The sequence below is a fragment of the Diceros bicornis genome, chromosome 35, assembly GCF_020826845.1.
Source record: "Diceros bicornis minor isolate mBicDic1 chromosome 35, mDicBic1.mat.cur, whole genome shotgun sequence".
NCBI classification, from domain to species: domain Eukaryota; kingdom Metazoa; phylum Chordata; class Mammalia; order Perissodactyla; family Rhinocerotidae; genus Diceros; species Diceros bicornis.
In genome coordinates, this window is record NC_080774.1 from 11,019,873 (window position 1) to 11,047,172 (window position 27,300).

The window sequence follows — 27,300 nt, forward strand, 5'->3', positions numbered from 1 at the left end:
GTCATATGGTAACTCTATGTTTAACCGTTTGAGGAACCACCTTACTGTTTTCCATAGCAGCTGCACCGTTTACACCCCCACCAGCAATGAACGGGGTCCCAGTTTCTCCACATCCTCACCAACACTTTTTATTGTCCGTCATTTTGATTATAGCCATCCTAGTGGGTGTAAAAGAAAGTTATATACTCTCAAAATAATCAGGTCTGCTAAACAAGGTCAGACCCTGCTTGGGGAAGAATGGGACCCTGACACATAGACTGGGCATGTAAGGGTTGAAGCCCCTGGAATTCTTGAATCCCCAGATTCCTCTGAACCTTCAGAGCTGCAGAAATAGCCCACCCATCCACCTTGTTAAAAGTTACCACCTCCCACCTTGCATGGAGACCCTGCAGAGGCCTCTCTTCCATAAGACCGGTGCCCACCTTCGCTCCTGCCCACTAGGCCTATGACTAGGGTTAAGTCCCAAAATAACCCAGCTGAGGACGTGCTGGGCCTGATAAGGGAGGGAAGGACCTATATCCCAAATAGCCATAGAAGTGTCATCATCATGGCAGCATGGGAGGTTCCCTTTGTCTCTCTCCTTCAATCTACAGTGACTAAAATATCCATAACCCAATAAAGGCCACATTGCCCAACACACCAGGATGCTGGAGAGAGCGACACATCAGTACATATAAAGGTGGGTGGATTGCAGTACAAAGAGGAGGTGAACTGGAGGAACAGCAGAGGCAGCACCCAGGATCCTGGACCCCCAGCGGCAGTGGCTGAGGCAGCCACCCCCAGCCCCAGCGAACCTGGTGGGCAGCAGTGGAGGCACAAGTACAACTCCAACCTTCCCATCACAGTGGCACATACGGCCACAAGGAAACAAACAACAGCAGAGGTGGTGCCTGCAAACCCAGCTCCCTCCCCCACTTCTCCCCCCCACCACCACCACCGCAGTGGAGCTTCCAACCCAGGTGATTCTGGACAGAGGTGGAGGGGCATCAGCCATCACTGTACCCCCAGGAGCGGAGCCAGCAACCACAGCAACACCAGCAACAGCAAGGCATCAGTGATGAGAGTACTCCCGACACCCCTAATAGAAGCAGTGGAGGGTGGGGTGGAGGATGGAATGTGCTGATCCTCAAATATAGCCTGAGGCAGTTAAGGGAAGAGAAACCAAAAACTAGTGCTATAGTGTCACCTACTGAAAAACAAAAGAAAGGCCTCTAATCTCCAATCAGTTAAATAGTTAGAATCAAAACAAACAAAGCTATACCTAAATAAGAAAAGTGTTCACTATGACAAGGGACCAGCAGAGGAAGAACTCAGCAAGCACCACAAAAAGTTATGGTAACATGGCATCACAAAAAGGAAATAACAATTCTCCAGAAACCAAACATAAAGTCATGGAAGATTGTGACCTAATTGATAAAGAATTCAAAAGAGCTGTCATGAAGAAACTCAGTGAGCTACAAGAAAACTCAGAAAGACAGTTCAGTGGGCTCAGGAATAAAATCAATGAACAGAAGGAGTACTTTGCCAAAGAGATTGAAACTCTAAAAAGGAACCAAACAGAAATTCTGGAGCTGAAGAATTCAATGAGATGAGGAATGCATTAGAAAGCACTGGAAATAGAGCAGACCACATGCAAGAGAGAAACAGTGAGCTTGAAGATAGAAAACTAGAAATTATGCAAGTAGAAGAGGAGAAAAAACTAAGATTTTTAAAAGATGTAAAAATTCTGTGAGAATTATCCAACTCCATTAGAAAAGACAACACAAAGATAATGGGTATACCAGAAGGAGAAGAGAGAGAGAAGGGAGCAGAGAACTTATTTAAATAAAGAATAGCTTAGAACTTCCCAAACCTGAAGAAGGAACTGGATATACAAATCTATAAAGCTAATAAATCACCCAATTATCTCAATGCAAAAAGGCCTTCTCCAAGACACACAATAATAAAACTGTCAAAAGTCAATGAGAAAGAAAGAATATTAAAGGCAGCCAAGGGAAAAAAAAAATAACCTACAAGGGAACCCCCATGAGGCTATCAGCAGATTTCCCAGCAGAAACTCTACAGGCCAGGAGAGAGTGGAATGATATATTCAAAATATTGAAAGATAAAAACTGTTAGCCAAGAATACTCTATCCAGCTAAGTTATCCTTCAGATATGAAGGAGAAATAAAGGCTTTCTCAGACAAACAAAAGCTGAGGGAGTTCATCGCCACTAGACCTGGCTTACAAGAAATGTTGAAAGGAGCTGTCCTACCTGAAATGAAAAGGCAAAGGTTTACAAGGCTTTGAACAAGGTGATCAATAGACAGACAGAATCAGAAAATTGCAACTCTATGTCAGAATAGGTTAGTAAACACTTAATCATAACCAAAAGGCTAAAAGGAAAGAAAGCATTAAAAATAACTACAACCACTTCAATTTGGTAAAAAATTCACAATACCCAAAGGGATAATTTGTGACAACAAAAATATAGAAGGGGAAGAGGAAAAGGACAGAACGTGCATAGGCTAATGGAGATAAGATGCTATCAGCAGAAAAAGGACTATCTCATCTATGAGATCTTTTATACAAACCTCATGGTAACCACAAAACAAAAATTCAAAGAGTCATAAAACATAAAAAAAGAGGAAACTGAGAAACACATCACAGAAAACCACCAAACTGAAATGGCAGGTGGAAACACAAGGAAAAAGAAACAATAGAAATATAGAACAACCAGAAAACAAAAGATGAAATGGCAATATTAAGCCCTCATATATCAACATATATCAATAATCACTCTAAATGCAAGTGGATTGAATTCACCAATCAAAAGACACAGAGTGGCTGGATGGATTAAAAAACAAGACCCAAGAATACGCTGTCTCCAAGGAGACTCATCTCAGCACTGAAGACAAACACAGGCTCAGAGTGAAGGGACGAAAGATGATACTCCAAGCAAAGGGCAACCAAAAGAAATCGATGTAGGCATACTTATATCAGACAAAATAGACTTCAAGCCAAAAAAGATAAGAGACAAAGATGGACATTATATAATGATAAATGGGACAATCCACCAAGAAGACTTAACATTTATTAATATCTATGCACCTAACATAGGAGCATGAAAATATATAAAGCAGTTATTAACAGACCTAAAGAGAAGTGTGACAACAACACAATAATAGTAGGGGACTTTAATACCCCACTTACATAAATGGATAGATCACCCAGACAGAAAGTCAACAAGGAAACATTGGCCTTAAATGAAACAATAGACCAGATGGACTTAATAGATACATAAAGAACATTTCATCCAAAAACAGCAGAATACACATTCTTCTCAAGTGCACTTGGAACATTCTCAAGAATAGAACATATGTTGGGAAACAAAACGAGTCCCAATAAATTCAAGAAGATTGAAATTATATCAAGCATCTTTTCCAACCACAACAGTACGAAACTAGAAATCGACTACAAGAAAAAAGCTGGAAAAGTCACAAATATGTGGAGACTAAACAACATGCTACTGAACACCTATTGGATCAGTGAAGAAATCAAAGGAGAAATCAAAAAATACCTGGAGACAAATGAAACCAAATAGCCATAAGACCCAACCAGCGAGTACCAGCAAAAGTCGGGTGGGTGTGTGTGAGTGGAACCAACGATGCTTGATCAAGGGCTGCAGTGTAATTGGATGGGGAAGAGTTTATTGATCTGGAAGTCCCCCCCTCCCTGGGATTCAGGACTTCACACCATGGCAAGGACCCCAGGAGAAGGTGCAGACTTGCTGCCAGCAAAGCTCCTAGAAGGATGGGAGAAGTGAGAGCCTGTGCTGAGTGAGATCAAATGCCAGTATTGCCATGGGGATGGTGAAAGATGGGGTTAAAAGATCAGGGAAGAGGGCATGCTGGGATGGGTGTGCTATATAGGGTGAGAAAAGTCACCAAATTCTCTCCCGTGGAAAAGCAGAAAACGCACCTTTACCAAGGCCATAAGGAATAGGCCTGTGAGAAGACCCAGCATCACTAAGAAACTCAGGCGGCCTCCTCCACAGGAAATGCTGTTACAAGCTCCCTAACGGCACTGGGGATGGTAGAACCCTGAAATAATAGCAGCCACGAGACAACGCTTACCCTCAGATGGACACAATTCTCCTAATGAGTGGTGGGGTGGAGGGGCAGCCAGGAAGGTCTGACTCACAGAGAGTTAAGGAGCTGGTCATACCATATAGTGTCCCTAGGGGCAGACTAGATGGGCCACAAGCCAGGGAACTACTCAATCTGCACATCAAAATACTTCAAGGATGGACGATTAGGACACAGGGAACTTCCTCCGAATAAGTTACCATCCCTTTCCCAGTGGCCTCCCAGGAAACCCATCTGTGACATATGACAGCTAAATGTAACATATGATCCTAGGTTGGGGAGAGGGAGGATGCTGTAAAGAACACCATTAGAACAACTGGTAAAATTTGAATATAAGAATATATTCATTATATATGCTATGAGAAATGAGAACATTGTATCAATGTTACAATTCTGAATCAGATCATTGCTCTGTGTTTATGGAACAAGATACCCATGTTGTTAGGGGATACATATTGAAGTATTTAAGAGTATGGGGTGTGGATGATTATGGTTTGACCACGTAGGCTCATCAGTTGTAACAAATGTATCCTCTGGTGGGCAATGCTGATAATGAAGGAGGCTGTGCACTGTGGAGGCAGGGAGTATATGGGAACTCAGTAATAATAAAACTGATAAGATGTACCTATAGGGAGAATGAGGCACAATGGTGGTGAAATGGATACAAGGATACAATGAATACAACTTCTTTGTATTCATCTTGCAAATTTTCTCAGTGTTTCAAATTATTTCTAAATAAAGTGTTTAAAAAATAATAATAAATAAAGCACGGGCTTTGGAATCAGGCAGTGTTGAGTTAGAAACTAGCCAGACAACTTACTAGCTGTGTGACCTTCGGCAAATCTTCCCACCTCTCTGAGCCTCCATGTTTTCATCTAGAAAAGGAGGCTTATGACCCCCGGCCCAGCCTACCTCTAGGTTTTGTGGTAAAACGCAGATAAGGGCAAGGAAGGACCCATAATGCGCAGGTGTAGTAGTCAAAATTCTCCAGAGAAACAGAGCCAATAGAATGTATCTAGATTGAAAGAGGGAGAGATTTATTTTAAGAAGTTGACTCACACGATTGTGGAGTCTGGCAAGTCCAAATTCTGCGGGGTAGGCTGGCAAGCTGGAGACCCAGGGAAGAGGTGATGTTGCAGCTCGAGTCTGAAGGCTGTCTGCTGGCGGAGTTCCCTCTTTGTTGGGGGAGGTCAGTCTTTTTTCTATTAATGCCTTCAACTGACTGTGTTACCAAATTGACCTCACTCCCCTGGGACTCCAAGCCACATTCAGAGGAGCTCCGAGGAGGGCCCCATGGGTGGGCCTCGTACCCACAATCCATCCCCTCCCCGGAGGGTTCTTTTCTGTTCGGAGTCGCGGATTTGAAATGAAACCAAAGCTGAGCAGTCAATGTCACAAACTTTTATTCAATGGCCAAAGAACGGAGAAGTGGCAGCTAGGTTCACAAATCAACTTCTCAGCTCACCGGGCACATAGGCAGCTGTTATAAGGGGTCTAGGTAATGACGGGGAGAAAAATTCATAGTTTTCAGAGAAATGGGCAGAGTTTTCTGGCAATCAAGGATGCCACCTCTTTTCTTTCCTTGTTTGGTCATATACTGCCATTGCCATGGCAATTGGAAACAGTCATGGCGCTGCTGGGTGTGTTACGTAGCAGGGTAACAGATTACAATGAGTGTACAATGAGCCGTGGGGTCTATGTCAGGTCAAGTCAGACTGCCATGTTGCCTTCAAGTGGTTTTAACTGGTTTTGACTGTATGTCTCAGCCACCTCCTCCTTCCTCTCTTTATGGTTTCCTGGAAGCTAAAGAGAACATGTCAGGCTTGTCTGAGCAGGGCTGCGGTTACTGGTTTATGGCGTCGGTGGGCCAGGTAACAACTAGATAAGGCCCACCCATATTACGGAAGGTAATCTGTTTTACTTAAAGTCTACTGATTTAAATGTTAATCTCTTCTTTAAAAAATACCTTCCAGGGCCAGCCCGGTGGCGCAGCGGTTAAGTGCGTGCGCTCCGCTTCAGCGGCCTGGGGTTCACAGGTTCGGATCCTGGGCACACACAAACGCACCGCTTGTCAAGCCATGCTGTGGTGGTGTCCCGTATAAAGTGGAGGAAGATGGGCATGGATGTTAGCCCAGGGCCAGTCTTCCTCGGCAAAAAGAGGAGGATTGGCATCGGATGTTAGCTCAGGGCTGATCTTCCTCACAAAAAAAAAAAAAAAGTTCCCAGAAAGATCTAGAACAATGAGCAAATTTCCAGGTACCGTGGCCCAGCCAAGTTGACCCACAAAATTAATCATCACAGCAGAGAAGGACCCTTCTTCCCACACCTTAGGGATCTCTGCCGTCTGTATTTCTTATTACCGCTAGACAGAGGCAGCCCCTGGGAGCCCTCTGTGAGTTTCATTTTCATAGCGTTGCACATCTGTCTCCCTCCAGCCTGTGCTCTCCTGGGCCTATTTTCCATCCTTGCTGGGGGGTGGGGGGGTGGGGAAGCACCTGATGAGGCCCTGCAGGTGCCCACACGTGTGCTGAGGAACTGGGCACACAGAAGCTCCCCCGCACTGACCCCTCCGGGACCTATTCGCCCAGTGGCAGAACTGAAACCTGAGTGTAGCTCAGCCCTTGCCTTGCTGCGCGTCCCTGAGCAAGTCACTTCCCTCTCTGGGGCTCTTTCTCCTCGCTGCTCTCATTGACTCTGAGTTTCCAGGCCACTGAGGACAGGGGAAAAGGGAAAGAACCTCCGAGAACAACCTTCGCCCCTTGTAAAATGTTAATTACTTAACAAACACAAAGCATTCGCCCATTCTAAGCGCTCTGCAGGTGTTACGTAATCCTCACATTAATCCTACGAGAGAGGTACCATTGTTATCCCCTATTTAACAGGTGGGGAAATTGAGGCACAAAAAGGGCAGGCAATGTGCTCCAGCACACAGGTCTGGTGTGTATCGAGCCCCCACCATCGGGCTCCAGAGGCTGCGAGTTGACTCAGAAGGCTTCTGGGAACCGCTGAGAGGCTAACCCCAGCTGCGAGGGCAAACTCGAAACCAAGGAGATGGAGAGCTGGGTGAGTTTCGGTTTCCTGGCTCTCGGCACAGGAGTTTCTCTTTCTCTTCTTCCTGCTCAGCCATTAGCTGTCGGCCCAGCAGCCAGCAGGAGCCATGGGCAACTGGGAGTCCCACCTGTACACAGTGCCTGCTCATAAACTGGACGGGCTCATCCGGGACTCGCTGAGGCCCTCTGAAGACTGTCAGAAGCACATCGACAGCACCGTGAACACCCTCTGTGCCGCCCTGCAGGAAGCCGAGCCGCTCTCCCTGGAGAAAAGGGTCGCCAAAGTGAGTCGCGGGCTGGGCTCTGGGTTTCTGGGAGCCGGGAGATCTCACAGCCACTGGAAGGCAGAGAGACTTGGTGCTGAGCAGCTACGGTGTGCCAGGCTCTGAGCACACAAGACATCAGCTCGTGCTCCCCACACTCGAGTGAGCTGATGGGAGATGATGTACAGCTTAGGAGCACGGGCTAGGAGCCGGCTCTGTCTCTTCCTCCTGTGTGACCCAGTGCAGGTTGCTCACCCTCTCTGCGCCTCAGTCTCTGAATCTGTAAAATGGAGGAGGAATAATACCCACCTCGGGTATTCTTAGCACAGATCCTGGTACATAGTTAGTGCTCAATAACTTAGCCGTGATTACTCACTGTTATTGTTTCCCTCTGCCCCATATCACAGAGGAGTAAACTGAGGTTAGGAGACTTCAGTCAAACTACCAGAAGTTGCTCTGTGGTTTCTCAACAGCAAGGAGGCGGGGAGCTCTTATCAGTCAGAAATGTATGGTGCTGTGGCCACAAATCCCAGGACTGAGGCTGACGATTCGGGGTTAGAGATCTGCCCCCCCGCCCCCCACCCCCACCCCACCCGCCCCATGCTCTCCGGCACCAGCTTCCCTCTTCTCGGCAGACATGTGTCTTCTGGCCTCTGCCTTTAGGCACACTCAGGATCTCTAGCAATAAAGACACCTGGACACTTGGTGGCCCCCGCCCTGGCCCAGATGGGGAAACTGAGGCATGAGGAAGTTATTTAATAGCTGTCATCAGAGCTGGAATTTAAACCCAGGCAATCTGCTTGGGAGCATGCGCCCTTAACCACTATGCCATCCTGCCTCTCAATATTGTTAACTTTTTTCTAATTAAAATAAAACATACAAAAAGAAAAGTGCACAGATCTAAGTGTACAGCCTGGTGGATTGCCACACACAACATACATGTGTAACCTGCACCCAGATCAAGAAACAAAACATTCCACCCGCCAGAGTCCCTGGACCCCCATCCGGTCACTACCTCCAACCCCAGGCAACTGATCCTGACTTATAACAGCATAGATTCATTTCATTGGGTTTTTAACCTTTCTAAATGTAGGGTGACCAACCGTCCAGGTTTGTCCGAGACTGAGGGGTTTTCTGGGACATGGGCCCTTCAGTGCTAAAGCTGGGACTGTCCCGGGTAAACCAGACAGGTTGGTCACCCTCTATAAGTGCAATCATGCACTGTGTGGTTTCTGTGACCATCCTGTTTATGAAATCTATGTTGTTGTGTGTAGGTGGTGTTTATCATTGTGTTGTTGTATGTGTCTCCACTGTGTGGGTACACCACGTTTGTCCATTCTATTGTTGATGGCCATCTGAGTTGCCTCCAGTTTGGAGCCAGTATGGAAAGTGCTGCTATGGGCATCCCGATTCAGGTCTACGGGTGGACGAATGGACGCCTGGTCACTCAATTTTAAGAAATGGTGACATTTTGGACTTTTGCTTGAGTTGAGAAATACTACTGCCTGCTGGGGTGCCCTGTGACCCCAAAGGACCCAGAGTCTCACATCTTTTTCTCTATCGCTGGCAGGGTGGCTCCTATGGCCGGAAAACGGTCTTAAGAGGCAACTCCGATGGTACGCTCGTCATCTTCGTCAGTAACCTTGAAAAATTCCAGGATCAGACGAAAAGCCAACAGGAAATCTTCAAGAAAATCTGGGAGTGTCTGAGAGCCTGTCAGGTCACAGGCCTGGAAGCCAAGGTGCAGATCCAGAGGCCCAACAGTGGGCTCACCATCCATGTGTCCTCAGGATGGCAAAGCATCACTTTTGAGGTGCTGCCTGCCTTCAATGCGCTGGGTGAGCCCACCTGGGTGTATGGGTGTGGGTTCAGATCTGGAAGGGTTTGTTGAGAGAGCAAAGCCAAAGAAAGGGGTGGCAGACAGCCATGTGGGTCCTCTAGGCTGGGGATGGGATAGATACCACTGGTGCTTTCCAAAGTGGGGGACCATAGACCTTCAAGAGAGGAAGTCTCTCCTACCTGGGCTTACTCTCTTCTCTAGAACTTTTCTGTCATCTCTTAATTGACTTTGGCGAAAATGTTCTAGATTCTAGACTCTAGAGAAGAGCTTCTCAAACTGTGACATGCCCACAAATCACCAGAGAACCTTATTAAAATGCAAGTTCTGATTCAGGAGATCAGGGGCAGGGCCTGGGATTCTGTATGTCTAACCTGCCGTGATGCTACTGCTGCTCTGTGGACCACACTTGGGGATTTAGACTAGAATAAACATTGGTTAGAGGAAGAGGATGGGGCAAACATCTGGGAAAAGTTCAGCTGGGGCAGGCATTTGGAGTCTGCCTTCTGACCAGGTCAACATCAAGGCAAGGACCATCCATGGGCAACTGGTTGGATGAATGGATGGATGCGATTGTTGGATGAATGGATGGATAGTTGGATGGATGCATGGATGGATGGATGGATGGATGGATGGATGGATGGATGGATGGATGTTTGGTTGGATGGATGGACAGATGAACAGAGAGATCATTGGATGGATGGTTGATTGGATGGATGGATGGATGGATGGATGGATAGTTGATTGGATGGATGGACAGATAAAACTCAGCATACAGCTCAGTCTCAAGCCCAGGTCCATATATAGTCACAAACTTAAATACTAGGGCTGAAATTTAACCTCTCATTAAACAAATGGGGAAACTGAAGGAAAGGAATATTCCCAGGGCCACTGAGCCAGTTACTGACACAACTAGAATAAAAGCCCAGGTCTTCTAAGCCCCAGGCTAGAGGTTCCTTTAAGGTGGTGACACACACACACCTTGATGACTCATATTCACAGAAAAGTGACCCAGTTCAGAGAAAAATGCACCAGTTTTGAAGGTAGGCAGCCCCGAGTTCTTACCCTGGTCCCACTACTTACCCACTTTTGCCAACTGTAAGATTAGACTAGAAACAGCTAGCTTGCAGGGCCTTTAAGATGATAAGGGTTTAGAGTAGGTGCCTGCCTCAAACCAGGGCTGGAGTCAAGGTAAAGAGACAAAATGTGACTCAAAATCTTCAGGAAATCCTCTCCTCTTTTTCAGAGCGGGGCGTTTGGAGACTAGGCCAGAGCGCCCTCTGCTGGGTGGGTTCACCCCCTCATACAAGGATGGTGTGAGCCGGAGAGATAAGCTCCTCCTTACATGTAGTATCCAGAAGCTGCCACCAGATGGTAGTAGAGCTGCACATGCCAAACAAAGATCCCTTTTCTAGAAGGAAACAATAATAGTTGCTTTCTGAGAAAAATAACCTACTGTGGAATTCTTAAATTACTTTCTTTACTAAATAGTAGCCTAACTGGTCTGGCCTGCTCTCCACACCAGGTCCAGGCAGACCTGCTCCAACTCCACATCTCTTTCCACTGCTATATGTGCCACCGCTGCTCTCTCCCCAGGGTCTTTGACCCCAAACAGGACTCTTCTATTTACCTGACTTCCTGGTGTGTCAGCTCCCTCATCTGTAGATTAGCAGTTTATTGCAATAACCACCCAAGAGTAGTGGGAGGCTTGTCTATTTCACTGTACCTGAGGGGCTTGAATGTGCCTGGCATGGGAGAAGCACCCAACAAACGTTAGCTACATTATTACCCTTATTGAGGGGGACAGGATGCTCTTCCCCTCAACCTCCCTGCATGCCAAGGGCCCAGAACTGTGTCAGGCTAATAGTGGAAGTCAGTGAATGTCTGTCGGCTGAATGAAAAGAACAAGGTGGCTACTGTGTCCTATTGTTTACCTAAATGTGTCTGTGAACAGTGGAGCTCAGCTAGCAAGAATGGGAACCCTTTGATTAAATTCTGTGACCTACTGACATCTCCCCCATTGCATTTGCTTCCTCACCCCCACACCAGTGGTTCTCAAACTCCCGCGGATATCAGAATCACCTGAGGAACGTAGGGAACAATACGGAGGCCCGAGCTCTCTCCACTTGGGTATCAGATCTCCTGCAGAGAGGATCTGGAACTCAGAGGCCTGGGTTCGTGGCTACGGGAGGCTCCTGGGCCTGTGTTCCTGATTACGCGTGCAGGATTCTGACAGGCACCCCAGTTTTGAGAACCACTGTGCTGCGTCACCCCACATCACGGGGTCCAGCTCTGCAGAACGTGCGCCTGCCCACTGGGCTCCATCCCCAGCCTCCAGGGCCCGGCCTTCCCCTGGCCTCCCTCCTCCGAGTGCCTGTGTCCTGGACTCTGAAATAGAACATTCACTGGATGGGCTCAATAGCAGAACACATTGTATGTGATATATAAACTTTATTTTCTTCCAGGTGTATACCAGCTGTGCCAACACCATTGTTAAAGAAGCCATCCTTGTCCTACTAATTTGGAACACCCCTTTTTTCATTCATAATTGCGTTTCTCATCCCTCCGTTGGGTTCTGCTGGTCTTGTCCTAAGCCAGCACCATATCGTTTTCATGACGGTCACTTTAGACTACATTTTCTTGTCTAGCAGGGCAAGCCACCCCTGACCTTTCCTGTAAATATGCCAGTCCTCGTACAGATGAAGCCATAGGTGTGGGCCATCAACCCCCAACCGACCTTCCCTGAGGTCACTGAGGCCGGGTGACATGGATACCAAAAGTTGTTTCTCTTTCACACCAGGCTTAAGTGAGAATCCCAGCCCCTGGGCCTATCGAGAACTCAAAAGATCCTTGGATATGACAAACTCTCTGCCCGGTGACTTCTCAGTGTGCTTCACGGAGCTCCAGCAGAAGTTTTTTGACGACCGTCCCAGAAAGCTGAAGGATTTGATCCTCTTGGTAAAGCACTGGCATCTGCAGGTAATTTTCCAATTGTATGTCTATTGCTGTCATCCCTTCCTTTACACTGGGATCATTTACATTCAATAGAGTACAACAATCTTAAGGACACAGCTCAGTGCATTTTTATATCCTCTAAAGCAACACCCAGATCACAATAGGGCTCATTTCCTGCACCCCAGACACCCCACAGCCTCTGCCCACTCCCGTTCAATACTTCCCCCAAACGAACCATCATCCTCACATCCGCCGCCACAAAGCAGTTTTGCTTGTTTTTAAACTTGATATCGGTGGAATCGTGCTCTATGTACTTTGTGTGTGCCGTCTTTTGCTCAACGTGATGTCTGAGAGATTTGTCCATGTTGCTGCGTGTAGTCGTAGTTTTTCATTGCTTTGTCGTATTCCATTGTATTAATATACCACACGTTTATCCATTCTACTGCTGATGGACATTTGGGTCATTTCCAAATTGGGGCTATTGTGAATTAGGTGACTATCGATATTCCCCCACAAGTCTTTTTGTGAATTTAAGCACTTTCCCCTTTCCCCTTCTCTTGGGTAAAGGTGCAAGAGTGGACCTGCTGGGTTATAAGGTATCTGCATGTGTATGTATACGTGAATACATATGCACATGGCATATACATGTATGTATATGTGTGTACATAAGGAATATATACATGGATATATATATTTTTTTAACTGTAGTAAGTACGGCCAAATAGCTTTCCCAAATGGTTGTACCAAATTACACTGCCGTCAACCACATATGACAGTTTCAGGCACTCCATGTCCTTGCCAACACTCAACATTGTCAGTCCATCAAATTTTAGACGTGGTGTCATTTTAGTCACTGGTGGAGGACAGCGACTTTTTATAGACTCTGGTTTCTTGATTTCAGACCCCTGGCAGGGGAGGATCTGGGTCCCCAAATTAGCCACTACCCTTTTCTTCTCCCACAGTATGTGATAAAGCAGGACAATTTCCCCCTGGTGCCCTCATATGCTTTGGAGCTGCTTACAGTCTACGCCTGGGAACAGGGGTGTGGAGCAGAAGACTTTGATATAGCTGAAGGCATCAGAACAGTTTTGGGGCTAATCATGCAGCAGAAGAAGCTGTGTGTCTATTGGACAATCAACTATAACTTTGAGGATGAGACTGTCCGGAACATTCTGCTGAGCCAGCTCCGATCGCGGAGGTACAAACCTTCCCGTGGCCCTCTCTCTTTACCTCTTCCTCTGCATGCCAGGCTGTACCCCCTTAGAATGAGGACTCAGCCCTGTCCTTCCCTGCCAAGGATGCGCCAAAAGAATGCCAGCAGCAGGGGCCAGAATGCCAGGAGCCTGATCAATGCCGCTCACCTTCCAAACTGTTGTCACATTTTGTCCCCAAAACAAACACTAGTTAGGTGCTTCCCCTTATAGAAGGAAGGGGCTAAGAGAGAAGAAGGGGTTGGCAGGAAGAGGAGACACTTGATTATGTTATTAATGGAACATCGCTGTAAAGCAGAGAACCAGCAGGACCAGAGAAGCTAGACATCTTAGACGAAGCACCATAGCAACTGAGAGCACCCACAGGAGTTAAAACCCAGGTTACCAGATGCCCGGTCTAGGCCTCTTTCCCCAAAACGGATTTCTTCTCCCACAGGCAACCCAACTGATTTTTTTTTTTCTTTAATCTAACGGAATTCATAGGCCAGTAATCTTGGATCCAACCGACCCAACCAATAATGTGAGCAAAGATGATGTGTACTGGCAACAGCTAAAAAAAGAAGCTGAATGCTGGTTGTCTTCTTCCGGCCTGAACGAGTCACCTGGACCATCTTGGAATGTTCTGGTGAGAGGGCTTTCCAAATATAGCTTGTGTCATGCTGCAGGGAGGGTCCCGCTGACATGCAGACTGCGGTCTTATCCAAGATCAGCAGGGGTTTCCTAGGGCTGCTGTGACAAAGTACCATGCACTGGTGGCTTAAAGCAACAGAAATTTATTCTCTCACAGTTCTGGGGGCTGGAAGTCCAAGATGAAGGTATTGGCAGGGCCGTGCTCCCCCGAAGGCTCTCGGGAAGAAGCCTTCCTTGCCTCTTCCAGCTTCTGGTGGTTGCCAGCAATCCTTGGCTTGTGGCTGCATCACTCCAATCTCTGCCTCCATTGTCAGGGGGACTTCTCCCCGTGTGTCTTCACGTGGGCTTCCCTCGGTGCCTATCTGTCTCTCTCCTCTTCTTATAACGACACCAGTCATATTGGATTAGGGCCCACCCTAATGACCTCATCTTGATTACATCTTGCAAAGACCCTACTTCCAAATAAGGTCACATTCACAGGTCCTGGAGGTTGAGACTTCAACATATCTTTTAAGGGGACACAATTCAATCCATAACACACCATTAGGGGCCTCCCCTTCTACTAAAATGACAGCAAAGAGCAAGATGGAAGAAAGAGGATGGGGGCACCTGAAGATGAGAGATTTCGATTACTTTCTGTCAGACAAAGAGCCGATGAGAAGGTGATGACATGAAATGGAGCAGAGCCCAAGAGGAAGGGGGTGGCAGTCACTCCTGCAGGTGCCAGGACAGGCTCTGAGCTCTGCCCAGGCAGGTGTGGGGACAAGGGTGAGAAGTGGGCTGGAGACAGGAGAACCAATCAAGGGACCAGCTGTGAAACAGGTGCATCTGACCCCCCATCCCCCATCCCCCAAAGAAGAAGCAAACCTGTCCACGTGGAACCCCCTGCACTCTCAGAGCTGGTTAGAGGAGGGCAGTCCAGCAGGAACATTCTCAGGTTAGACCACCGAACCCATTGAGCTTTCAGAGGGGGGTCTCAGAATGGAGTAGGGGGACAAATGCATCATTTGAGGCCAGATGAGTCAACCAGATTCCACATTTCACAGACACGGGACTAATTTATATCCCGATCATGGGAGGCAGAGCTCCACATTCTATTTGCACAGAAATTTGCAGGCCAATTTATCAGAAATCTGGGATGTAAATGTAGATGTCAATGAGCTTACTCAGTTCACAGGGCCCTGGAAGTGACTGCACCTGTGAACAGGGACATCCCCTAATTGGATCCAGAAGGAATAGGATGCTCTGAGCAGTTACCCTGTGCCCCCTGCCCCTCCTCTCACTGGATCCTGGTCTTTGCTCCCTAAGCCCAATTTTCCTAGCTGCCTAAGAAAGCTTTTTGAAACACTATTGCCCCCACTAGGGGCCAGCCCCATGGCGTAGTGGTTAAGTTCACGTGCTCTGCTTCGGCGGCCGGGGGTTCACAGGTTCAGATCCTGGGTGTGCACTGACACACTGCTTGTCAAGCCATGCTGTGGTGGCGTCCCACATAAAGTAGAGGAAGATGGGCATGGATGTTAGCCCAGGGCTAATCTTCCTCACACACACACACAAAAAAACTATTGCGCTCCAACATTTTGTTCTGAAAAGCTTTCACATGTATAGAAAAGTTGCAAAAATGGTTCAGTGAACTCCTGTGCGCCCTTCCCCTGGATGCCCAAATGTTTAACATTTTACCACATTTGCTACGTACAGTCTCTGTGTGTGTGTGTATACACGCTTATCATCACCGTCATTACTATTATTGTTATTGTTTATACTGAGCCGTTTGAGAGTCGGCTGCCAGATATCTCTCCTCTTTACCCTTACGTGTTGTCATAGGCATCTCAGAGAACAAGGACATTCTCTTAGGTAACCGCGAGCAGTGATCAACTTCTGGAGATTCAGATTAATATATTGTTATTGTCCAAATACAATCCGTTTTCAGATTTTGCCAATCATTCCAAGAATGTCCTTTATAGCCATTTTTTCCAACCCAGAAGCACACACTGTATTCAGTTCTCATGCCTCTCCTATACTATCTTTTGATATGTGCTTTCGTCCTTTTGTCTTGCAACCCACCCCATCAACCTCTATTTCCAGATCTATGAAACCATCCCTCTTACAACAGCTGTTGGAGGCAATCCCGGCCCAGGAACCGCTACATAAGGGGGTTCAGGCGCTGGAGGGCACATGCACACACACATATGCACACACACACGCGCACATGCATGCACACACACACACCACAACATTCCGCCCAGTGGAAGGGGCAGTACTGGCAACGAATCTGCCTTCGAGGGGACACTGTCCTCAGCAACTGTGAGGTCCACTTACATCTGGGGGCCACCAAGGTCCACCTTCAACTTTCAAGCTGAGCGCCCCGCCCCCGCCCCCAGGTGAGCTGGCCCATCTTGTCTGTGCTCGCCAGCAAAAAGACAGCATCTGCGTAGAGCCGTGTGTTCATTTCCTCTTACTGCTGTAAAAAGAAAAAAAAAGCCACAAACTTCATGGCATAAAATAACACGAATTTATTATCTTACAGTTCTGGAGGTTAGCCGTCCAAAATCAGTCTCATTTTGCTGAAATCAAGCTGTCCACAGGCTCTAGGGGAGAATCTGTTTCCCTGTCTTCTCCAGCTTCCCGAGGCCACCCACAGTTCTTGGCTCGCGGCCCCTTCCTCCATCCTCCAAGCCCGCAGTGCTGTGTCTTCTCTCCGTCTGCCCCCTGCTTCCCTCTCCATAACGGTGACACTCCTGCCTCTCTCTTATGAGCAGCCTTGTGCTGACACTGGGCCCACCTGGATCATCCAGGATCCTCTCCCCATCTCAAGAGCCTTAATTTAAGCACATCTGCAAAGTTCCATTTTCCATATAAGGTAACCTATTCACAGGTGCTGGGGTTAGGACGTGGACATCTGTGGTGGGGGTGTCACGATTCTGCCTACAACAACCAAGAAGCAGACTTCCTCTGCAGACTGACACCTGCAGGGAGACCAACCATTAGCAGGCAGAACAGGGAGCAGGGTGTCATGACCTCATGGTACATGGAGCGGACCCCACCATCTGAACTTTTCTACTGAAGAGGAGACAACTGTGCTTCTGTGCAGGCTCGGACCCCATTTAGAAATCTGAATATGGTTTGTTTCCAGAAGTAACCGCAAGTGCAAGAGAGTGAACAGGTCCCACCCTCCACGGTCCCGTTTGATTAGAGAGCAGAGAACTGGCCCTTCAGACTGAACACACAGCCCCTCTGGACCCAGCATAGCCCCTCTTCAGCACACTTAGAGCAGCATCCTTGGGGTAGTGAGTTAAATAGTGTCCCCCAAAATTAATGTCAACTTGGATCCCCAGAATGTCACCTTCTTTGGAAATAGGATCTTTCTGGTGTCATTAGCTAAGATGAGGTCATCCTGGATTAGTGTGGGCCCTGAATCCAAAGACTGGTGTCGTTATAAGAAGAGACACTGTGACACGGAGAGGAGATGGCCATGTGACAGCAGAGGCAGTGATTGGAGTGATGCAGCTACTTTGGCGGGAGCCACCAGACACGGGAAGAGGCCAGGAAGTCTCCTCCCCCAGAGCCTTCAGAGAGACCATGGCCCTGCCAGCTCCTTGACTTCAGACTTCCAGTCTTCAGAACCGTGAGAGAACGAATTTCTGTTGTTTTAAGCCCCCCAGTTGTAATTTGTTATGGCAGCCCCGGGAAACCAATCCACCTGGGCCCCATGTGTTGAACAGAGGCTGATAGAACCTTGAAAAAGGGATTATTGTGATCATCAGAGGTCCACAAGGCTACAGCAGAAGGGAAAATAAGGAAGGAGCAGATGAGTAAAAGAAGCTAAAAGGTGCTGGACATGAGCAGATGGTGCCAAAACTGGCAGCGGAAACCAGAGAGCAATTCAGTGTCAGGCATGACCAACTCATCGGGAGAAGAATCTAGGTCTCTCCTAGGACGTAAGGAGGAGCAACTAGGAGAGGTTTTGTTTCTGGCGGGTCTTGGGTATTCACCCTAAACTCTCAGGTATGTTCTTGGGATGTGTCAATGCAAGAACTAAAGATGACAAAGGTACCAGCAGGAGGGTTGGAGAGTGGGAGGGAGAGGCAGCGCAGGGGCCCCAGAACAGGCGGGGTCGCTCACAGCGGGCTCTTGCATCTTCCCCAGCCAGCCCCGCTCTTCACGACCCCAGGCCATCTTCTAGACAGGTTCATCATGGACTTTCTCCAGCCCAGCAAAATCTTCCTAGATCAAATCAAGAAAGCTGTTGACATCATCTGTACATTCCTTAAAGAAAAATGCTTTCAACATTCAACGACAAAGGTTCTGAAGGTTGTCAAGGTGAGTACAGGTCCTTCTCTTAAGGGAATTATGGGCAGGGAAGGTGAGTACAGGCCCTTCTCTTAAGGGAATTACGGGCAGGGAACTAAGTGGTGACTGTATCTCTAGAAGACTCGTCTTCCATCAGAAGGTAGAGGGCAAAGGGATGAGGGAGGGAAGCTGGGGAGATGGGCAACTAGGACCTGATGTTCAGTGGTGGGTGATAAAGCACTGCTTATGTCACTACAACATGCTTCTGATTCTGTATGAGCTTCCTAGGGCTGCTGGCAATCCTTGGTGTTCCTTGGCTTGTAGCTGCGTCACTTGGACCTCTGCCTCCATCTCCACGTCACCTTCTTCTCTGTGTATCTTCTCCTTTCTCTCCTCTTCTAAGGACACTTGTCATTGGACTTAGGGCCCACAGATCCCTAACTTAATTACATCTTTCTCCAAATAACGTCACCTTCACACATTCCAAGCAGACATAACTTTTGGGGGACCACCATTCAAACCACTGCAGATTCTGAGCTCAGTGTGACCTGAACCAAAAAGTGACCTCTTTCCTGTTTCAATGACTAGAGCCCGATTCATCCCATCAACTGAGCTAGAGATTCAGTAGATTGGACCATTCGTGTCCACGGCTCAAAGGCCACAGGCTGACGCGTTTCCCTCCATCTGTTGAAGACGAAACTCTCTGCTCTGGACTCAGCCCTAACTGGACCCTAACTTGGAACCTACCCTTGGCAACCTCATTAATTAGCCCAACTGGTAGAGCCCACAGGGCTGAGAGGCTCACGGTCTAGAAACCGCTGTATCTCAACTTGCCTTTCTTCCCCAGGGAGGGTCGACCGCCAAAGGCACAGCTCTGAAGAGCGGCTCTGATGCCGACATCATCGTGTTCCTTAACTCGTTTAAAAACTACGCCTCCCAAAAAACCGAGAGATGCAACATCATCAAGGAAATCCGCAAACAGCTGGAAGCCTGTCAGCAGGAGAAGGAGTTTGAAGTGAAATTTGAGATTTCAAAATGGAAGGCTCCCAGGGTGCTGAGCTTCTCTCTGAAATCCAAAGTCCTCAATGAAAGTGTTGACTTCGATGTGCTGCCTGCCTTTGATGCGCTAGGTAAGACTCCCCAGACCTCAGCCTCTGGAGGAGGAAGGCGGCTTCTGGAGGGATGGGGGAAGGGGGTGGAGGGAAAGCCATGTGACTTAGTAACAGGTCATGGGTCCAGCCCCCCCTGCAGGGGGCGTGAAGAATGGCAGCGATACCTTACACCTGTATCCCAACGACGGCCAAGACCCACGTCTTCCACACCCGTGTTATCGTTCACAGTATCTATCCAAGAATGGGGTACCCAGGAGTTCTGTACGCATTTATAGATAAAATGCCTCAACTATTAGTGGAAGAAATTAAAGAACAGACTGTGGGAGGAATTCTGAGGCAAATACCCGGAAATCAGAGTGTTCACCTTCAATCTTAGGCAAAAATCTCCTTTAGAAATTCAATTCGTGGGTGACAGATTCGTAAGGTATATTAAAAGAACCCAAGACTACTTCAGACATTTTCCAAATCCAAATCAGGAAGATATGGTACCGTCCCTCTGAATGGTTCTTAGTGTCTCTCAGAGAGGAAATAACAGTATTGATTGTGGGTCGGCTATCTTTTTTTGTAAAAGGTAGGATAGCAAATATTTTCAGCTTTGAGGGCAATAAGGTATTTGTTACAACTGCTCAACACTGCCATTGTAGCCTGAAAGTAGCCATGGATAATACATTGACAAACAGGCACAGCTGTGTTCCAATAAAACTTTATTTACAAAAACAAGCAATGGGCCAGATTTAGTCTGGGGGCCATACTTTGCAAACTCCAGATCAGCACTGTCCAAAGGTCTTTCTGTGATAACGGAAATGTCCTATAATCTGGGTTCTATATCCATTGAGTACTTGAAATGTGGCTAGTGCTACTAAGGAACTAAATTTTTTATTTTCCTTTAATTGATTTGAATGCAAATAGCCACATTGGCTGGTGGTTACCATATTGGACAGTACAGGTCTAGATAATACTGTAATAGTACCACCTGGACTCATATAGATCATATAGTTTTTTAAATATCTCATTCTTTTGGAGATGCTCTCAATATCTTAGATGTCAGTAATTCAAACACACTAACAGAGTTCAAAGTAATTTCCCAGAATTTAATTATATTTGTCAACAATGTTTTGAAATCTGTTACTTTCTATATATATTAAGGCGTAATGTAAATATCTCCCCCATGCTAGGTCAACTGAATTCTGGCTCTGCGCCCAGCCCCAGGGTCTACGCTGAGCTCATCCACCTGTATAAATCCTCAGACGCCGTAGGGGGAGAATTTTCTACCTGTTTCACGGAGCTGCAGCGTAACTTCGTGGAATCCCGGCCCACCAAAGTGAAGAGTTTAATTCGCCTGGTGAAGCACTGGTACAAACAGGTATGAGAGCTCTTGTTCCAGACGTCTGGGTCTTTTTTTGGTTTTTATCAGGACTCTGTGACCATGAAACCAGCACTTCTCGATTGCTCCATGTGCACGCAGTCTCCCATGTTGGGGGCTGAGCCACTTTAGGGAATCTGCCCAATCTTTATTCCCAAGTATCTTGGTGGAATTCCCATCACCCACCCCATTAAGGTGAGTCGAGTGTAGAGCCCCTCCTACCGTCAGAGCTGCTACACGTGGTTGATTTTGCCTTTGCTCTGACCAAAGAATTCTGCAGGAATCCAAGTTATCCTGCCTAGGAAGGGCAGGTGAAGATGGGATTTGCATGCCTACAAGTCGCCAGCCTGGTTTATCTGCTTCTCGGTGCCCCTAATTAGTAGACACAGATGCTATCTCTTGGAAGGCAAGTTGAAGCCACACGCGGGACCAGAGGCTGCATTTTCTATATTGGTTAGCCTCCCTTCACTTCCATCAACGGTCTTACACACAGAATGCTCTCAGTATTTTCAAGACAGCAAACATCCAGCACAATCTCAGCTCATTCTTGAGATGTCTCCTTTCTGTGTCCAGCTCCCTGCAGCCTGAGATGGAGACTGAGCTCTCTGGTTTCCATCCCAGAAAATCAGAGAAATGGCTCTACACCCCAGGGTGCTCAGAGCGTTCAGGGCTATGGCGTGACCTTGAGCATGTCACTTCACCTCCCCAAGCCTCAGGTCTTCATCTAAAAAGGCAATCTCTGCCTGCTTGGTAACTGTTGGAGGATTAGGAAGGACATAGGTAAAATGTCTGGCCCCATAATTAGCACGCAGGGGGGTTTAGTAAATGGCAGCTATGTTATAACCTGGGGAAGTCATATATGGCCAAAGGAACCTGCATGGGCAGCCTACGAGCTGCCAAGTGAGCACCCACAAACCTGCCTGCTCAGACCTCCCTTGGACCAGTCCCGCCAGCGCTGCATCTCGTGACTCAGTTTCCCAGCTGTGACCCCACCAGTCTTTGATGTGCAGTCTCTGCGGTTCTTGCTGAGCTCATTGTACCTCCCTGCCTTAACCAGTATCATCTGGTATTCCCGTTCTTTCCTCAGTGTGAAAGGAAACTGAAGCAAAAGGGATCTCTGCCCCCGAAGTACGCCTTGGAGCTCCTCACCATCTACGCCTGGGAGCAGGGCAGCAGGGTGCCGAATTTTGACACGGCCGAGGGTTTCCGGACGGTCCTGGAGTTGGTCACAAAGTATCAGCAGCTCTGCATCATGTGGACGGTCAATTACAACTTTGAGGATGAGACCACGAGGAACTTCCTCCTGACCCAGATGCAGAAAACCAGGTGCCCCAAACCGACCCACCTCCTTTTCGTAACCTGATTCCCTCCAACAGAATGTCAGTGACCTGGATTCTCCTCCCGTGGGGTCAGGACTCATTATTCCTCACGTGACCCCGAGGGAGGACCGTGCTCACCACCAGAGCCTCCCAGAGTCTCCAGGGATAGAGTCCTAGGGAGGGGAGAAAATGACATCCAGGAGGAACAGGGAAGGAAGGACCAAGGGGCTGGGTCACTGAGTTGCTTTCGTCTTTCTAGGTTGGAAGGAAAAGCATGGATTCATTAGCAGGTCTAAGAGCTGTGGGAGTTGGACGTGCATTCCTGAGAAATAACGCTGTCATTCACAACCAATTTAGCCCACAGGGTTTTTATTAGATCAGCCTTTATCTACCCTTTCAGACCCGCATCCCACAAAACCTTCATCCTTCAAGAATAGGAAGGAAGGGACCGGCCCGGTGGCATAGCGGTTAAGTTCTCGCACTCTGCCTCGGCGGCCTGGCGTTCGCAGGTTCGGATCCCAGACGTGGACCTACCCACAGCTAATCAAGCCATGCTGTGGTGGCGTCCCATATAAGGCAGAGGAAGATGGGCACAGATGTTAGCCCAGGGCCAGTCTTCCTCAGCAAAAAGAAGAGGATTGGCATCGGATGTTAGCTCAGGCCTAATCTTCCTCACAAAAAAAAAATAAGAATAGGAAGGAATCTTAGTGTGTCTGCTCCATGCCACCAGCAGGGGACAAAAACAATGGAAGCAGAAGAAAAGACAGGAGCATTGAGAAAGAATAGAGAAGAGGAAAGAGACAATAGACGCTGTGGGTTGCCTACTGTGGGTGTGGCTTCCTTGACGTTATAGTCGATTAAATTATACATCCTATTTCAGTTGGCCTAGTGGAGGAGATGTTTATATTACACCTCCATGTGTATAATAATTAACAGCTCTCAAAACTTTTTTGACAAATATAATTTAATTCTAGGAAATTACTTTGACCTGTATTCATACATTTGAATTACTGACAACTCAGATATGAGGGCACATTGTTTTACTGCTGAGAATAGAATGGCCCCCCAATTCTGAGGCCACTGGTTCTAAAAAGCACCCCTCTAACCCCTTCTAATCCCTCGTGTAGGCCCGTGATCTTGGACCCAGCTGAACCCACCGGCGACGTGGGTGGAGGGGACCGGTGGTGTTGGCACCTTCTAGCAAAAGAAGCTACCGAATGGTTGTCCGCTCTCTGCTTCAAAGACGGGAATGGACATCCTGTACAATCGTGGAAAGTGCCAGTAAGAATAATCTAAAAGAAGTGTCGTCTGGAGATTGCCCTGTGACAGGCTTAAGTCAAAGAGCTTCTCCTGCTGTAGCTTGAACTTGGGATTTGTTCAGCCACAAATAATGAAAAACCCAAGTCACAAGCTTGCACAATTGGTTTTTTCTGCTCATTACAAGAAATCCTAAGGCGGGCAATCCAGCACTCGCACAACAGCTCCATCCAGCTTTCTCTATCCACCACAGCACTACCGGCATTTGGGGCTGGAGAGTTCTTTGGGGGGGGGGGCTGTCCTGGGCAGGGTAGGATGCTGAGCAGCATCCCTGGCATCTAGCATCCCCACTAGATGCCAGTAGCACCCCTGACCCATGTGACAACCAAAACACTATGTCCGGATACTGCAAACTGTCCCCTGGGGACACACTCATCCCCAGCTCTTTCTGGTTCCACTCTCTTTAGGTATCAATTTTAGTCCTCATGGCAATGAAAGTGGCTACTGCACCTCCAGGTGGTGGTTCTGGGTCCAGGCAGGAAGAACAAGAAGGGGGAGGATACCTATTAGAAGCCTCATGCAGCAAATTCTCTTACATGTCATTGCCCAGAACAGTCATGTGGCTACCCATAACTTGAAAGTGGCTCCAAAAAGGGGAGTGAAGACACCTGTGGATGGGGGTTGATCAGCCAACCAAGTGTCTGCCACACCTGTCCAAAGCTCTACCTCCCACCAAGATACCTGCCACCAGGTATACGTGGTTCTCCCGCCAGGTTCTTTCTCAAGGTTCTTTCAAAGTAGGTTTTCTCAGCCTCAGCAACTATTGACATTTTGGGCCACATAATTCTTTGTTTGGGGGGCTGTCCTGTGCATTGCAGGATATCAAGCAGCATCCCCAGTCCCTACCCACTAGATGCCACCCAGTTTGACAATTAAAGATGTCTCAAGACATTGCCTCTTGTCTTATGGGGAGCAAAATCGCCCCCCGGTGAGCACTCCTGCATTAGAGGGACACCCCACTCCAACTCCGGGGTCAGCTTTAGTTACCAAGACGTTCACTGTCAACAAGCACCCAAAAATTGTCCCTGGTAATAGTTACCCTCTCAGATACACTTCCTTCCCTTTTTTTTTTCTGACTCTTTTAACCAATGGTTTTCACTGCTTAGGATACGTATTATTCTTGCACATGTATTTTTCTTTCTAGACAGCTCAGACACCAGGAAGTTGTGCAGCTGGGATGCATCCTATTACCAATGAGATGTTCTCACTCAGAAGTCGTAGAATCCTGGCATAATAATGCTAGGAGAAATTTCTAGAGGTCACCTGGCAATTGCTTTTAAAGAATCAGTTCACTGTGTAAAATAGTAACCAGATCCATTCTTCCATTGACCGTCCGCACGACCCCTTCCCGTGTTTCTTCAACTCCTCTTAAAATCAAGACCACCGAGTTCTTTTAAAGTCTAGCCTTACTGAACTCTCACTCCACGAGGGACCTGACTTAATTGAAAATATTTGCTTTCCGGGCTGGCCTGGTGGCATAGTGGTTGGGTTTGCACGCTCAGCTTCTGCCGCCCGGGGATCACGGGTTTGGATCCCGGGCACAGACCAGCGCACCGCTTGTCAAGCCATGCTGTGGTGACGTCCCATATAAAGTGGAGGAAGATGGGCATGGATGTTAGCCCAGGGCTGATCTTCCTCAGCAAAAAGAGGAGGATTGGCAAAGGATGTTAGCTCAGGGCTAATCTTCCTCACACACACACAAAAAATTTTTGCTTCATCTAGCTTTATGGGCACCTTATTTCTGTCAACCATTCTGTATTTTTCCAATTAGCTACTTCCTTTTCCTTCAAGTCTTAGAAGCGCAATCTCTCTATTCCCAAAGTGAAGCCCTTTACCTGCCCCTTGGTTCCCATAATTCCACGATCTTGCTCTCAAACTCCTCCACCTCGCCCACCTCCTGTCTCTTTCCCTCTGTACACAAAACCCTGTCTGCCCTTGCCCAACTGAAGGTCTCCTAAGCCAGAAGTGAGCCAACCTCTTCTTAGACCTGCAAATTCTCTAAAGGCTTGGATTATAACTGTTGCCATATGTGTATATACATATATATATCTCTCTATGTATCTATATAGATATTAGCCTGTTGTCTTTCCCTTCCGAGCCTACCTTTTTAGCCCTATCCATGAGTATCTTCTTGCCAAATCTAAAGGCTTTATCCTCTGGCTTTAGCTTAAAATATACTTGAAGGTCTAAGTGTTTTATCCTCATATATCCACTTAACATTTTGTTACCGCCACATATACCAACTGTCATAAAATCAAGAATATATCTGGTCTTTGTCCCCAGTTCCTGGCACAAAGCTTCAAAAACCTTTGGAATTTCCTGATAGGAGGGTCCTTTGTATTCATAATGAGCCCCTTCCAACCGTCCCTGAGTTTATGCCAGTGAGGTGTGGGCCCTTAAATTGTGTCAAGGGAGGAGTTGGCCATGCCAGAAATGCCAAGCATGTGATGAGAGGGTTGCAAATTTCAGCCCCACTCCCCAACCTCGCAAGAGGAGAGGGAGCTGGAGAGGGAGTTCAAGCCCACGGCCAATGATTTAATCAATCGTGCCTTTGTAATGAAACCCCAGTAAAAACCCTGGAAAACAAGGCTTGAGGGGCTTCCTGGTTGGCAAACATATCAATGTATGGCGAAGATGGCACTTCCTGACTCCGAGGGGATGGAAGCCCCTGCACTCAGAACGCTTCCAGACCTCGCCCCCTATGTTTCTCTTCATCTGGCTATTTATCTATAGCTTTTGTAATAAAACGGTGATTGTAAGTATAGTGCTTTCCTGGGTTCTGTGAGTTATTCTAGTGAATTATTAAATTTGAATTTGTAGCCAAGTTAAACAGAAGTACAAGTAGTCTGTGGGCCCCCCTGTGACTGGCATCTGAAGTGGAGGCAGTCTTGTTGGGACCTTGCCCTTTAACTTGAGGGGTTTGCACTAACTCCCCGTGGTGTCAGAATTGAACTGAATCGTTGGACACCCCGTTGGTGTCAGTGAGTTGGTGTTGGAATGTATCCCTACGCTTGTCCAGAACAACAACAAAGGAAATAGCTATGACTTGAGGTTGAAGAATGAAAGAATGACTCTATGTTCATGTTGACTCAGTCTACATAATTACCAGACCCTTCTAGATGCCCAACTTGCACTAGATATGTAGATAGGAAACTATAAGACACTGGCCCATCCTCAACAGGGCTTATGACGTACCTAGAGGAATCCTAAATCCCTTAAAGAAAAATGAAGGGCATTTACAACCATGTGCTAAGTGATATGTATGTAGTGGACTAAGACCAGTAAGAATGAAGTGAGCAACTCAAAGACAGGAAGGGACCATTTTAGTCCCTTTCATTGATGTCTTCTCAGTATTCAGTAGACATTTAAGTTCATTAAGAGCAAAGATAAGAGAAAGCTCACAGTGATCAGGAAACGTGTGGTCATTGGTCATCACTGGAGGGAACTAGGGCACCAACCTTTTTTTCAGAAAATTCGCAAATAACAGCAATGAATTGGAAATAATTAAACCCACCCTCTCTTGTGCAAACTATATTAACGAACGGCCATAGCTGATAAGGAAAAAAACTTTTTTGACAGAATTCTACTTAATAGATGTTGAAAGGATGACAAAATAGAAACATCACCATTTTGCAACCTCTGATGAAATAATGATTTAGGCAGAGATAATCAACGGGTGAAGCTGTTAGATGAAATGCGGATGGGGAACTCTATAAAAGAAGGGGGACAGACTGTCACCTCCCAGATCCGCAGTTTAATCATAGCCTCAGTAGGAGAGGGATGGCCAGACATGGCATGCCTGCTGGTGTGGGGCGGTCTGGAGCACACA

At 47.3% G+C, this 27,300-nt stretch overlaps 1 protein-coding gene across 2 annotated transcripts; it reads left to right on the plus strand.

Annotated features, from left to right (window-relative positions):
* Positions 1-7,251: 7,251 nt before the first annotated feature.
* On the plus strand, positions 7,252-26,235 carry OAS2 (2'-5'-oligoadenylate synthetase 2). 2 transcript variants are annotated; one of them, XM_058531461.1, is made up of 11 exons: positions 7,252-7,461; positions 9,011-9,278; positions 12,078-12,256; positions 13,195-13,430; positions 13,927-14,068; positions 18,217-18,390; positions 19,208-19,490; positions 20,648-20,835; positions 21,923-22,161; positions 23,282-23,435; positions 24,616-26,235. In XM_058531461.1, exons 1-11 carry the CDS (start codon positions 7,285-7,287, stop codon positions 24,703-24,705), a joined length of 2,130 nt encoding a protein of 709 aa, XP_058387444.1. In that variant the 5' UTR covers positions 7,252-7,284; the 3' UTR covers positions 24,706-26,235. The 2 variants fall into 2 exon arrangements, with proteins under 2 accessions (XP_058387444.1, XP_058387442.1); XM_058531459.1 differs by having other exon boundaries at positions 23,282-26,235.
* The last annotated feature ends 1,065 nt before the right edge of the window (positions 26,236-27,300 follow it).